Below are 13,063 nucleotides of genomic sequence, written 5' to 3'. Positions count from 1 at the left end.
CTTGATTTTTTTTTGTATATTTAACACTTTAACCCACTGCATACAATCTTTGCTTAAAATTTAACATTTTTCTAGTTTGTACAGTATATGTTTAGGCTCTAAGTATGCTAATATTACACAAATTAACTTATGTTAATTAGTGGGAATTCCCATAACCACAGGATAAAAAAAAAGGCCCAGTTCTGATAGATAATTTAGAAAATCAAAATTATTCTTCTAACAAGGAAGTTGGAAGCTTGAAAATAAAATCCGAATTATAATTAAAGTTTGTTTTTAATAAAAATAAAATGGCAAACTTGGCAAAACACATTAAATGCATCCGACTTGCCCAATTAATAGAAATGGATCACATACGTGTTCGCAAAATGACATTATAATCTGCACCAAACGTGAAATATCCTGAAAAACATGTATAACCAGTTCAACCGAAATTTCAAAAAAAAAATTATTACTTTCATCTGATAAATTCAGCATCATTACATATAAAAAAGTACTTAAATAAAGAACAAATCACTTAAAACGTACTTTAAATTCAATGTGTTAAAGTTTGTGGATACATTTGGAATTTTAATTCTTATAACAGGAAGCATTGATTATATATTTAAGCAGAAAAAAATTTATTTTAACTGTACATCTGGATAATTTCAAGAGACAACTACTTACAAAGTGTAATTTTCTGGCATTTTAAACTATTTATGAGCTTTCTGAAGCATAAAAAAATGGTTTTAAATAACTAGAAGTACACCGGTTTACGATATAAAAGCAACCCTTTACATAAAAAAAATTAAGGAATTTAAGCAGCATTTTACAGTAGATAGGCACACTTTGACACTGTTACAATCTATTTAGTACAAACATGCAAAAAGGTATACACAGTCACTCCTCAGCATTAGGTTAAAACTCACCAATAATAAGTTACTTTACTTCTCTCACTATGTTTATAAATAGTAAACTAGATCTTAGGAAAACAAACAGGTACGAGAACGATACTCTCTATACATCCAATAGAGACAAATAATTTAATTGGATGATTAAAGTAAAAAATACCTATCCAATACAAAAATATAACTATTATAAATTCACATGATCAACATTAATGATTCATTTAGTTTCTTTTTTTTGTTCATAGAAAATTTTGGCAAGAATTTAAATTTTTTTTTTTGTTTTTGCATATAATTAGAAATATTGCCTCAATCTTTGTAGAAAATTTGACTTTATGTACACAGTTCAAAATTCCACATCAATTTTTAGATATCAAAATGATTTTGTTTTTCATTTAAAAAGATTTCTTCCTTCTTATCTGCTGAAGTTTCTTGTAAAATTCCATTTGGGTAACATTTAAAAAAATGAAAAATATCTGGAATATGGAAGTTTCTTATGAAATCACAAAAAAAATGTATGATGAAAAAACAATTATATTGACTGAGATTTCACCGTATGAATCACTAAAATAAATCATAATATTTTTGGTAATAATTAGCATTTATCACAGTGCCAAATTTACACACACTAATTTAAGGATGAACACAAAAAACCAAAAAAATATATATAACTTAAAACAACAATTGGTCTGTGTGATGAAAACTTCTAGGAATGGAAGACCAATTATTTCATTTTTCTTTTTAAATCCTTGCATGATTTACATTATACAGATATATCAAAACATTATATACCGTATCATCATACACAAATTTTGTCCATTATAATTAGACTGGAAATACTTTTAGTGATATGTTTTCATTGCACAAATGCAAAAGGAAATGAGATTTTGTAATAATTTTTTTCAATTTTTTTACTTTTGTTATAATTATTTTCACCTAAACTAATTAGACCGTTTTCATAAATTATTCAGATTTGTCGATGTGTGTTCCCTCCTGTCCAGGGCGTTGTTCTGGCGTAAACCATTCAACACTTTCTGTTTATCATTGGAGTTCAATTTGCATTCTCCTTCCCACTGCGCTTTGTGTGTGTCGTGAGACTAAATAGAAAAAAAAAATGTTGTAATACAATTTCTCTTACATAAAATATCAGAGTAACTTTCCTCTAAATATCAAATTTAATTTTATAATATTCTTAATTACTGGAATGAATTTAAAAACATTTCCTTTTAAGATAATGATTATTAAAGATCCAGGAAGTTTAAAATTAACTCTACAATTAATTTCAAACCGCACTGATTTATGTAACTAACACTTTTCCTGATGTACTTTTCTTTCTTATATACACTTACTGCTGCAAGGTCTCTTCTCCAAACACTATCACACTGACCGTCACATTTCAAGCACGGTCTCTGCATCGCATATCCTCCACACTCCAAACAATCTAGAGACACATGATCCTCATACCAGCTGACACCGCAACTAAAATAAGAAAAGAGGAAAATATAAGTATCTTCACATTAAAAAAACATTTATGTATATATAATTAGAATTACAACTCTTAAAATAACCTGGGTTACAACACATCTCAGGAAAAAAAGAAAAAAAATGACACAATACACAAAGTTTATTAATAGACAAATAATTATGATCATTGAGGAAATTCCCTGCATTTTTTAATGGAATAATGCTAACTTCTAGAGCGTGCAAACTAATTTACCTGAAACAAGAGTTAAAGTGACTCCTCAGGCCTTCAATGGTGAGCATATTTGTGTCGAGGTTAGTCTGTCTGTTCAAATCTTCTAAACTATGATAGAATTCTTGATCCCAACTATGCGATACCTGCTGGTGCCAACTAGGGGACAACGACAACTGCTGTTGTAGGTTTTGGTTATCGAGCCCGCTCTGACGGTGGCAGACGGTGGATGGCAAGAGCAAAATTGGATCAGATTTAGATTGACGAATGTGTAATTCTAAGAAAAGAAAAATTCGTCGTGAGTGAATGAACCCCAGAGAGCAGAGTGATTAACAAAGACCGTAAAGTGTCTGATTCATCGAAGTAAAGGGATGTTTATTTGGAACCAAAGCAACGACCAGTAAATAAACCTGTCTGTCTGGGTCAAAGACCCGCAGACGAGAGAAAGAAAAAAAAAAAAAAAAAAGACACCAACTGGTTTATTGACAATGAGAAAGATGATGGCGCCGAACTGACTTTGTTCGCTACAGAAATAAATATATTAAATTATAATCATTTTAAAGATGGGTGTATTCATTAAATAAGTAGACAAATAAAATATCCTAACTAGACGACAGTCGTCAGTCGCTCGAACAACACACGAAAACACAGAACCAAAACACTACAACCCAACCACGCAATAATCGCGATGTCTAACGATTCTAGAAACAATTCGGAAACGAAACCTGTTACCACCACTTATCAATTTCGTTTCACTTACCTCTGGACATATTTTGTGATGTTGCAGTTTGCCGAACTCAACTGACAACAGTCGCAGCTACTACTACAATACCGAAAAGCCCGGATGTGTGACGTCGGCTGAACGTGACGTCACCGAGACGTAAAATTCCCTCCATTCAGCCAGAAAGGCGACTCGACGAAGAAACCCATTTGTAACCGGGGAAAATGGCAGTATGTGCGAACGTAGTCGAAATGTAAGACAGGCTAATACCGCCTACGACTGTTCTAACCAACTTACAATCCGTCTCGAGTCTTTTGAAGGAGTTTAAGAATATATATTAAGTTATAAATTTAGAGTACCAACACCTGTAATGTGGGTGGTGGTTTATTAATGTCGCACACAGCTGTCAATTCGGATAGGCCTTGACTTTCTGGCAAAATTCCATCGTTAAATGGAACAACAACCTTGAGTTATCGATTTGTGTACGAGTATAAGGCGCGTTGTTTATATACAATATAACGATTAAGATCAGAAACCAAAAGCGTACGTTTGTCTGTCCGTAATTCGAACGAACAGACCCGAAACCATCCCGGGAAACCAGAAAGAGAGAGAGAGAATTAAGTGGAGCAGAAATGTCCCACTTTTAGTCGCGGTACTATAACCGTGACCTAGATATAGCGACACAACAGGAACTTTTAACCTTGTCAATCTGTAGATGCCAAATAGTAGTCAAGGTTCTTGTTCATTCAACTCGTATCGAAGTACAAGACCTTATACAATGGGCATCATAATCGCGATTAATTAGAGTAGAGATGCGTACACGCGTACGTTATATATAAACTCGAAAAGCAAAACCGACGTATACGAGTATAAACAGTAAAAACTTATTGTGGAAACGTGCCAATGGGACACAAGCCAGGTAACAATGTAAACTGTAAGAGTACATCACTATTTGTACACTTGAATAATTAAAAAAAAACGCGTATTCGAATTTAGAGACCAACCTGTTACTTAAGAAGCTACATCTGACAGCCGTACACGAAAAGAAATTCAAATCGATAGCGTTAAGAATTATTCTAGAATTATCTTGAAACGAGTATATAATAATATTGTTGTAATTTATATAAGCAAAACCGATCACATATGTTAGAAGCTAGCAATTATTCGCAGTTATGTTATTGTCTACGACACATCCTACAATTCCAGAAATACAACGATCTAGAACAGATAAAGAAACGATTTCTATATTTAACTATAAATTTATATATAGGCTAAATAATATAATTAAAGTATCGTCGGACATAGTCTTGTCAATATCTATACACGTCTAAGAAAACGGTCCAAAAATAGAAATAGTAATAAAGGGGGAAAAAACCAGAAGTATACATTTCATAAAGGAAAATTAAAAGACAAAAGAAAGCTATAAATAATGAATCGACAGAACTTTTTAAAAGGAAAATAAAAGCATAAACGTTTACTTAATTTATATTTAAACGTTTCCACCTGTTTACAATATCAATAAGCCGGTACTTGTTGGCCATTATAAGGGAGCATATGTATAGTCTATAAGTGGTCGGTTATTGTCGATATACGGACTTACCCAAGCAGCACGAGCAACTTGACTCGACTGATAAAATACGTAATTCGAGTTCAAGCTTAATAAGAATATGTAGGTGTTTTCCGGCGCAGTCGCAGATCTCGGTACCTAAATGTCACTTTGTCACGTGTTCCCGACGGTAAATAAACGTTACCAAAACAAAATATAGGTCGAGTTTTTCGATTCCAATACGCAGATATTTTTCCCTTCGAAAAGTTTAAAGGAGGCGACCACCTTTTAATTCATCATTGACGAGTATCCTTGTAACATTTAAAAGTCACTAACACTCCCTTACTCAAAAAAGCAGACGGCTGATATATATACGCGGTACACAAGTGAAAACTTGATTTGTAGCTACAATAAGCAGCTGATGAGCTCATTTCTTTCTTTTTCTTTCTTAATTTCTAATTTTAGAATGGCCATTAAAATGATTCCCAGAAAAAGTGTTCATTCACCTACGAGGCGTAGATGGAAATTATTCCTACTTAGAAGTCTGGTATTAGCGAAAACATGTTTTGTTTCTTTGGTGATTTTGAATTATGATCATAGATTCTACGAACAGAACACTGGCAAAGAAATATTACTCTATTAGATATGCTTCATATGAGTGATAAACCGATCGCCTGCGGTGAAGAGGAATTTTCTGGTGTGGTCTTCTTACTAAGCAGATTTTTCTTCAAAGAACAAGCAAAATTTCACAAAAATCTCCTAAGGGTATTGTTATAAATAGAATATATCTACAAGCATTTAAATTCGAATGATAAGGTAATAAATTTTTATAACCTCTTTTAAAGGTAAATTTACGAATCCGGATCAATTTTTATTGAGAACAAGACAAAAATCTGCCACTTCACCACTCTAAAATAAAACAAAACTCATGATTACTGCCACGTTTTCTTAGAAAAATACGCGAAAATTGTACCTATTAATAATTCTTCCCCTCCTCTTTTTTCGTCTAAGAACAATTTAATGTTTATAACTCACTTTAAAAAAGCATTTGTATAAAGGAAACACACTTTACTACCTAATAATTACTCTTTCTAGGTTACGAAACAATCGAGAAAATATAAAAATATCCCGTAAAGATTGAGAAATTTCCTTACATCAGAAACAGAATCGTCCTACCTTCGAGAAAACATCACTCGAAACAATTGGATTTCTTTAAATATTTATAGATTAAAAAAAGAATTTCGAGTTTCAAATATTTATTTCATTGTAGAGACGTTACAAAATGCATTGAACTCGGACCTTACGCAGCTAGCCACCTTTTTAAATCATAGTAAACAAGTGAGTTTCATCACCATGAACTACCATTTTATTATCGACAAACACACGTGATGATAACGTTACGTCGCAGCTAGTCCACGACGTATTAAACTTCAGAAAAATAACCTTTAAAAAAATCTTTATTTTTCCCCCTAAAAATTAATCTATCAATCGAATTCTGGATGATCCAGTGACTCAACAAAAAGATGCTTTTCAAGGACGAGCCATTCACCAGATTAACAGACCATCTAATTAACATTTTTATATTGAAAATCGTTAGGTATAATGAATCTACAAAGTTCTGACCTTGTAAGTTATGAAAATTTTAACGTGGGAAACGACTCTACAGACGGGGAAATGGGGAGAAGAGAGACGTCATTACGAGGACACACTAAATATCCTCTTTGAAGAAGTACAAAGATCTGTTTTTTAAAAAAAATTTAAGATTGTGACCTCGCGTAATCTTTTTTCAATCGATGTTTCCACATTCAGAAGACGTATGACTTATTGACGTTAATATTGTGACGTCGTAATGACGACACGGAATAATATCCCATCGTTAAGGTATATCCTGTGTGTATATTAGATGTAGAAGTATGGATTTTCCTAGAATAATTAATATTTTCTTCATCAACAATTAATTTCACAATGTCAAGAAAAAATTATGTTAATTTCTAGAATACGAACACTAGAAGCTATTCATTTCATTAATATTCAATTTCGCGAAGAAATTGACTTAGAAAACCGGTTCCGATTCTAGAAAAATGAAAACGATTTGTTTTTTTACTTGTCACGTCATCTGCTTCTAGAATTTTTCTACATTATCATCAATTTAAACGTAATTAAAGCCTGTTTTTCCGCTTAAAATCATTTTATTATTATTTTGTAGCGACGTTTAATGATGGCAATCTTCGCTAGATGGAACCACTCGAAACGACACCTTGAAACGATTTCGATATAAAATGTCGCTTTTGTTCTTTAAGAAATTAATTTTAGTGGATACTTCTAAGAAAAATCACCTGCAAATATAGTGAGAAAGACATTATAAAAATAATTTAAGTAATTCTAAAATGGGAGATTTAAAGAATAGACGGAAAAGTTAGTCATGCCAAACTATTTTTAACTCCGTTACAAGAGAATGGAAAAGAGGAGATTGAGATCTCTAAACGAAAATTAGATTTATATTATTAAAAATCTAATTTCCTATAGAAATTTAAGATGTGTGATAAAGTTCAAATCGTGCATTATGTCGTGATATTCCTTGAAAAATCAGTTAATGTCGCCTACGCAGGCATCAGGAAATGTAATGTTATTTTTCGCGTGGGACGAAAATGGGCTTATAATAATGATTATTTACACTAAAACTTTTAATGGTTTTCCTTTTTCTACTTCAGCTTATTGTCTTAACATTTTAAAAAGTTGAAGAGAAAATTAGTATTGTTATTAGGAAACAATCTCGGGTGTTTATTACAATACTTGAATGGACTGACGAGGAAGATGATAAATTAACTTACTATTTATAAGCTGAAGTTAGATGAAAACGAGTATGTTTGGATAGTCATGGGCATAATATATATTCATAATCAGTGTAAACAGGCCATTATAACAAATATTTAACAGAGGAAAATTAGTGTAACAGTAATCAAAAACACTGGAAAATTAGCCAAGTAATTCTATATGATTAAATCTCAAACTAGCTTTATTTATTTTATTTAATGTAACTAGTGATTTTATTAAATATTATATTTTTGTTCGTATAAGCGATAGGTAATAAACACGAGATTGTCTAACAGGAAGAACTGGATCATCAAGGACCTAATAAAAAAAAATTAGAGTAACAAAAGGGTTGAAGTAAGTTTATAAGGGATAAATAAGCACACAAAATTAATGCTGATCTAACACAAAGCGACAGGTTCAAAGATGATTGATTATACCTGTTAAAACATTAAAAACACTCAACATAATTGGAAACACACGGAAAAACAGTACACTGATGAGTGACAGGAAGAACTTGTAATTAAGAACAATAGTATCAAACTGAAAATAAACCAGATAATTTAAAAAAAAAAATGTTTTAATCAACAAACGATTTCAGAAAGGTTTTAAAAATAGAACATGCTACGAAATATTACTTCACTCCAGTTCATATAATGTAAAAAAAAAAACAGAAAATGATTGCTAAGTATTTAGTAACCATAGCAGAGATATTTATGAAAAACAAACTAAAACCAACAAATCACTACGAATGACATATTTGAAATCTATTTCCAGTTAAATTTCGAAGATCATCATCTCCAGAGAGATAATGCTAAAAGGAATTCTTTCGAAAAAAAAATCTCGTTTTCGAGACGGAAATAACAACAGTTAATAAGGAATTTTACGTAAAAACCGCAACGTATGACCGCAGAAAGGTATACTTGTTTGAAATTCCCACAGAAACGTGACGCAATTGTAGAAAAATATCTAATTGCAAATCTAAGAATAACCGAATGAAATACTTCAATCTAAGAAAGGGAAGACACTAGGCGTGACCTCTCAAGATAACGGGGAAATCCCAACAGTATTTACATAAGGCGCGGTTTTATATATAAGTACATAATATATATATATTTCTGTAATTTACGTTAAAAAAACAGAATAAAAAGAAACTAAAAAAACCTCAAATTATAAATTACAACACTACTATCGATAATGGAAAGTTTTTTTTTTAAATATTGCAACTCAAAGTTTCGTAATGTTACGTAGTAACGTCCGCATTACTTAACTATGTCGGATGTCAGCTGTCAACTTATCCTGTCAGGTTAAAACCAAAACAAGGATGGATTTGTAGCTCATGACGAAACAAGAATCGACTCACCGAATAACTAATTAAAAAAAAATTAATTGTACCACCTGAAATTTTCGCCTTGACCGTACTTTACTAGTTCCCAGTCAAGGACGAATGTACACCCACACGTGACGTCAAGTGTCAGGAAATATAACAGACGTTACAAATCAAGAAACATTTCCATTTAACACTGTATTGGAGGCGGTATAGTTAAGGAATTGGTCATCAGTAAAATAATATCGGTTCCAGTTCGGGAACGGTCAGTTAATTGAGTTCATGTGATAAAGTCGTGTACGTAAAGATTTCGATATCTGTCCTTATCGTTAAATTTCTAGAGAACGGTTTCGTATTTTATTGTTTACAGTGCATTAGTCGAAACTTTATAATCTTAAAATAGAACGGATCGTAAATTGTGAAGTAACACATTCCGTAATCATTACGCAAAGATATACATTTGTAATTTTCGCATTTCCACGAGAGAGAAAAAAAAAATCCATAATTTTTAAGGTTCTCTAGCGATAAGTAGCCAGTCGGTACATATTTATAGAACGCGTAAACACGTGTTTGTACCCAGAAGCAATCTATAACTGTTTTTTTTCTACGTTGTGAAAATTTGTTTACTTATTACACACGTTGCTACGAATATTATTTTTCTAAGAATACACAAATGATATTAAAACTGTCGAGCGATAATGTTTTTCGAGTAAGGAAAAAAGGACCTGTTTATCTGTAGTTAAATTAAGCTTTCGCTATTCTAGGTAGAGAGAGGTTTGAATTGTTTACTACAATGATCAAAAGATTTGGCTAGAATAATAATGTTTACCACCTGTAGATAGGGGGGGAAATATGTATTGTTTACAATTACATTATTATATTAGACCCCTAGGGTTTGAGTAATTGTTTTTAAAATCACAGATTAATTAAAAATAATGCCAGAATTGCAACTACAAAAATCACTGTATTTAATGACTAAAAATTGCTTTTAATTATTTTAATGATCATAAATATTAAAGTTTATCTACTAGCTTTGCGATAAGGTTAAGCAATCATGCTTGTAAGGAAATTTACTTTATCAAAAAATGATGAACTGCAAATTTATCAAAAAATCGAAAGCTTACAGATGGTTTCCAATTTAATAATGATTCAGTTAAATTTCGTCAAAATATAAAATTTGGTTGAAATTTTGATTTAAAAAAGCAAAATTTAACTAGTTTAATAGTTAAATTTCAGAAAATTTATTATACAGAAGTATATAATTATAATTATATCATTAACAAAATGCAGTTCTCAATTATATGTACTCAGTAAATCTTTTCATTCAAATTCCACATAATTAAACTATTATGTAACCTTATTAAAAATGAATATTTTAATATTTCCCAACACGATACATTTTAAGCTTAGAATAAGCTACGCTACTAAAACGGATGCAAACTACAACAGAACAGAACTAAAAGTATTAAAAATGTATATAATTGATCAAGCATTACCTAACTAAAATTACAATTTCCTTAAAAGGCAGGAAGGAAAATGTCAAAAGGTGTTTGACCCATGGCAAAAACCAGATATTAATGACGGGAAAGTGAAGGATAGAAAAGTTAATTTTTTCTTCTTTCCATTTAGCCAAAGAGGCCATGTTTCGTTTTAAAATGTCAAAACCACCGACCTATTTATCTAGAAACGTTTTCGACCAGGAAGTAGTAACGTTAGAGAAATATCAAAACATTTTCCTACTTTCTTGACATTTCTGGGTGGTTTAGAAAAAAGAATTTCATTAGAAAGCACTGACTCAACTAGGGCAGTAACAGTAGATAAGCAGAATTAAGTTATCCTTCCCTTTCCACCCTAACTATAAGATTAAGTGAAAGTAACTATGCACAGTGTTTAGTAAATGTATTTTCTGTAGTTTTTTTTTTGTATAAACAGTAAGCTAAAGTAAGAAAAAGAAATTACTAATTGTTTAAAACAAAATCTCTAGTAAATCAAGCTAAAAAAAAAAATCATTGCTGACAACTATTGTAGATTTTTAAATAAATTAATTAAAAACTTTTTCTCTTCTTTTAATATATTCTGAAAATATTCTTTGCATCTCTGTGACAGCCAACCAGGAAATGCCCTTGAATCTCAATAAAGAAACTAGTTCAGCCATATCTTATGTGCAAACAGTGCTGTACTCTTATTGTATTAAAACTATTATTTTCAATATCCATTATTCAACTACTAGATAATCATTTATCAGTTTTGTATAGCAAATTTATCACTCAACATTCTTCAAAAATACTTAAATAAATCTTTCAATGTTATTTCAATTTTTGTTGTTACATATACTAATTTTGGAAGCATACAAATGATTCAGATGACACTCATTGTTTCCACTTATATTAAGGATAAACTAATCGGTATTTTGTTTTCTGCATAGAGTATAAATGTTACGGAAGTAAAATGAAGGAAATAACTATTACTAAATCTTAAAAATGATGCAAATAAGTTGATTCCAATTTGATGATTTTGGCAATAGAACACATTTTGACCAGGGAAAAAGATTATTGGACGATAGTTTTGGCAACACAGATGAATGCTAGAATAGACTAAACAAAAATCTGTCTTGAGCATTCTTAACTTTTAGTGATAAGAACTGTATATGGTACATGTATCCAAGATTCTAAATAAAACTTAAATATAAAATTTCATTACCAAAATTAATAGAAACAAAAAAGAAAAAAGGGGAAAAAGCATCATCAATACATTTGTAATGTTTTAAAATTAGATAATTAGATTATTTTAAATTAATCTGTGGAAACTGTTTAAATAATCATTATAAATTTTCCAAATCTTATCTCATAGCTACACTTATCAACTTGTTTCCAAGTATCATTAATTTTAAAGCTAACCAAATGTAATATGTAGTAATTCTTATTTGTTTAATGTATTAAACAAATAGGAGAATTACCTTATATAGTGTAAAATAGTTCTAAATCAGTTTTATTATTACCAATTCCATACATTTGACAGAATAAATTGGCAATAGAGATACATTAAAGAATGGAATTTTACTTTCATTGTTTAAAACAGGAGAAAAAAACAATTGTAAAATTAAAATTCTGACTTTTAATATAAATGACTACATTTTATGTTATTGTGAACTTTGTAACAAGTACAAGTGCTGATTTATGCAAGAAAATAGTTCTGCAATGCATTTGAATACACGTTTAAGTTATTAAAAAGTTTTTAAAAGGTAATAATCAAATATAACGTTTGCAAATACGTTATATAATTCTCTTTAAGCATTTAAACTTATGTGGGATTGCGCGCAGCATATTTATATCCTTACCAATGACTAACACTTATTAATCATCACATTTTATGTTTTAATGCCTTTATAGTATAGGAACGAGGCAGAGGCAGTCTGAGTCTTTTTGGCAAATCCAACCTCTCATTCAGAACTGCAATTTTACTCTTTACACAGTGGCATGTTATAGCTTCAGATAACCCTGGTAAATTTGAATTAGGGCCCCCACATAAGTGTTGACATCAGAGATTTTTCTTTGGGGAAAATAGGGTCTTCTCTAAACGGAGGCCCCAAACCAATCTTAAAAAAGATTGGTTTGGGGTACCGCATTATCCTATGGGTAATATATAAGGGAGGAAACCAATAAATTATTTGCCCTCATATATTGTCCATAGAACGACGCGCCACCTAGTTTACAGTTTAAAAAATGCGGTTTAAATCTTTATAGTCGAGTAAATAGCAACTGTCAAGCCTTTATAACGTCAAATAAATGAAATATAAGGCTATAAACAAAGCAATGGAAACGTTACTTACCTAACGAATTGCGATTGTTCGAGTTTGATATATCGGGATCGTCAAAATCAAATATTAAACTATCGTTATCATAACCAGGATAAGACCTTTCAAATATGATACTCGTCATCTTCTCAAGTGTCAAATTAATGACTAAACTTCCTCCAAGCGACAGACGAAACTGTAAGTCACGTTGCGATACCAAACGATAAAGTTATGGCGACACTACGCCATCTGCCGACCTAAATCATGTAGAGTTACGCAATAACGGAAGCA

At 31.0% G+C, this 13,063-nt stretch overlaps 1 protein-coding gene across 2 annotated transcripts; it reads right to left on the bottom strand.

Annotated features, from left to right (window-relative positions):
- Positions 1-593: 593 nt before the first annotated feature.
- On the bottom strand, positions 594-13,063 carry Pino (Pinocchio). Of its 2 annotated transcripts, none has more exons than XM_067262712.1 (4): positions 12,809-13,063; positions 2,599-2,851; positions 2,231-2,360; positions 594-1,978 (listed from the first exon to the last, which is right to left on the bottom strand). In XM_067262712.1, the coding sequence occupies exons 1-4, from the start codon at positions 12,915-12,917 to the stop codon at positions 1,838-1,840; spliced, it is 633 nt and encodes a 210-aa protein (XP_067118813.1). In that variant the 5' UTR covers positions 12,918-13,063; the 3' UTR covers positions 594-1,837. The 2 variants fall into 2 exon arrangements, with proteins under 2 accessions (XP_067118813.1, XP_067118814.1); XM_067262713.1 differs by lacking the exon at positions 12,809-13,063 and adding an exon at positions 3,335-4,248.

This window comes from Centruroides vittatus, unplaced genomic scaffold, assembly GCF_030686945.1.
Source record: "Centruroides vittatus isolate TY-2023 unplaced genomic scaffold, ASM3068694v2 contig_1507, whole genome shotgun sequence".
Lineage (NCBI taxonomy): Eukaryota > Metazoa > Arthropoda > Arachnida > Scorpiones > Buthidae > Centruroides > Centruroides vittatus.
The sequence above is the reverse complement of the archived record's forward strand: the minus strand, read 5'-3'. Positions and strand labels throughout refer to the sequence as shown.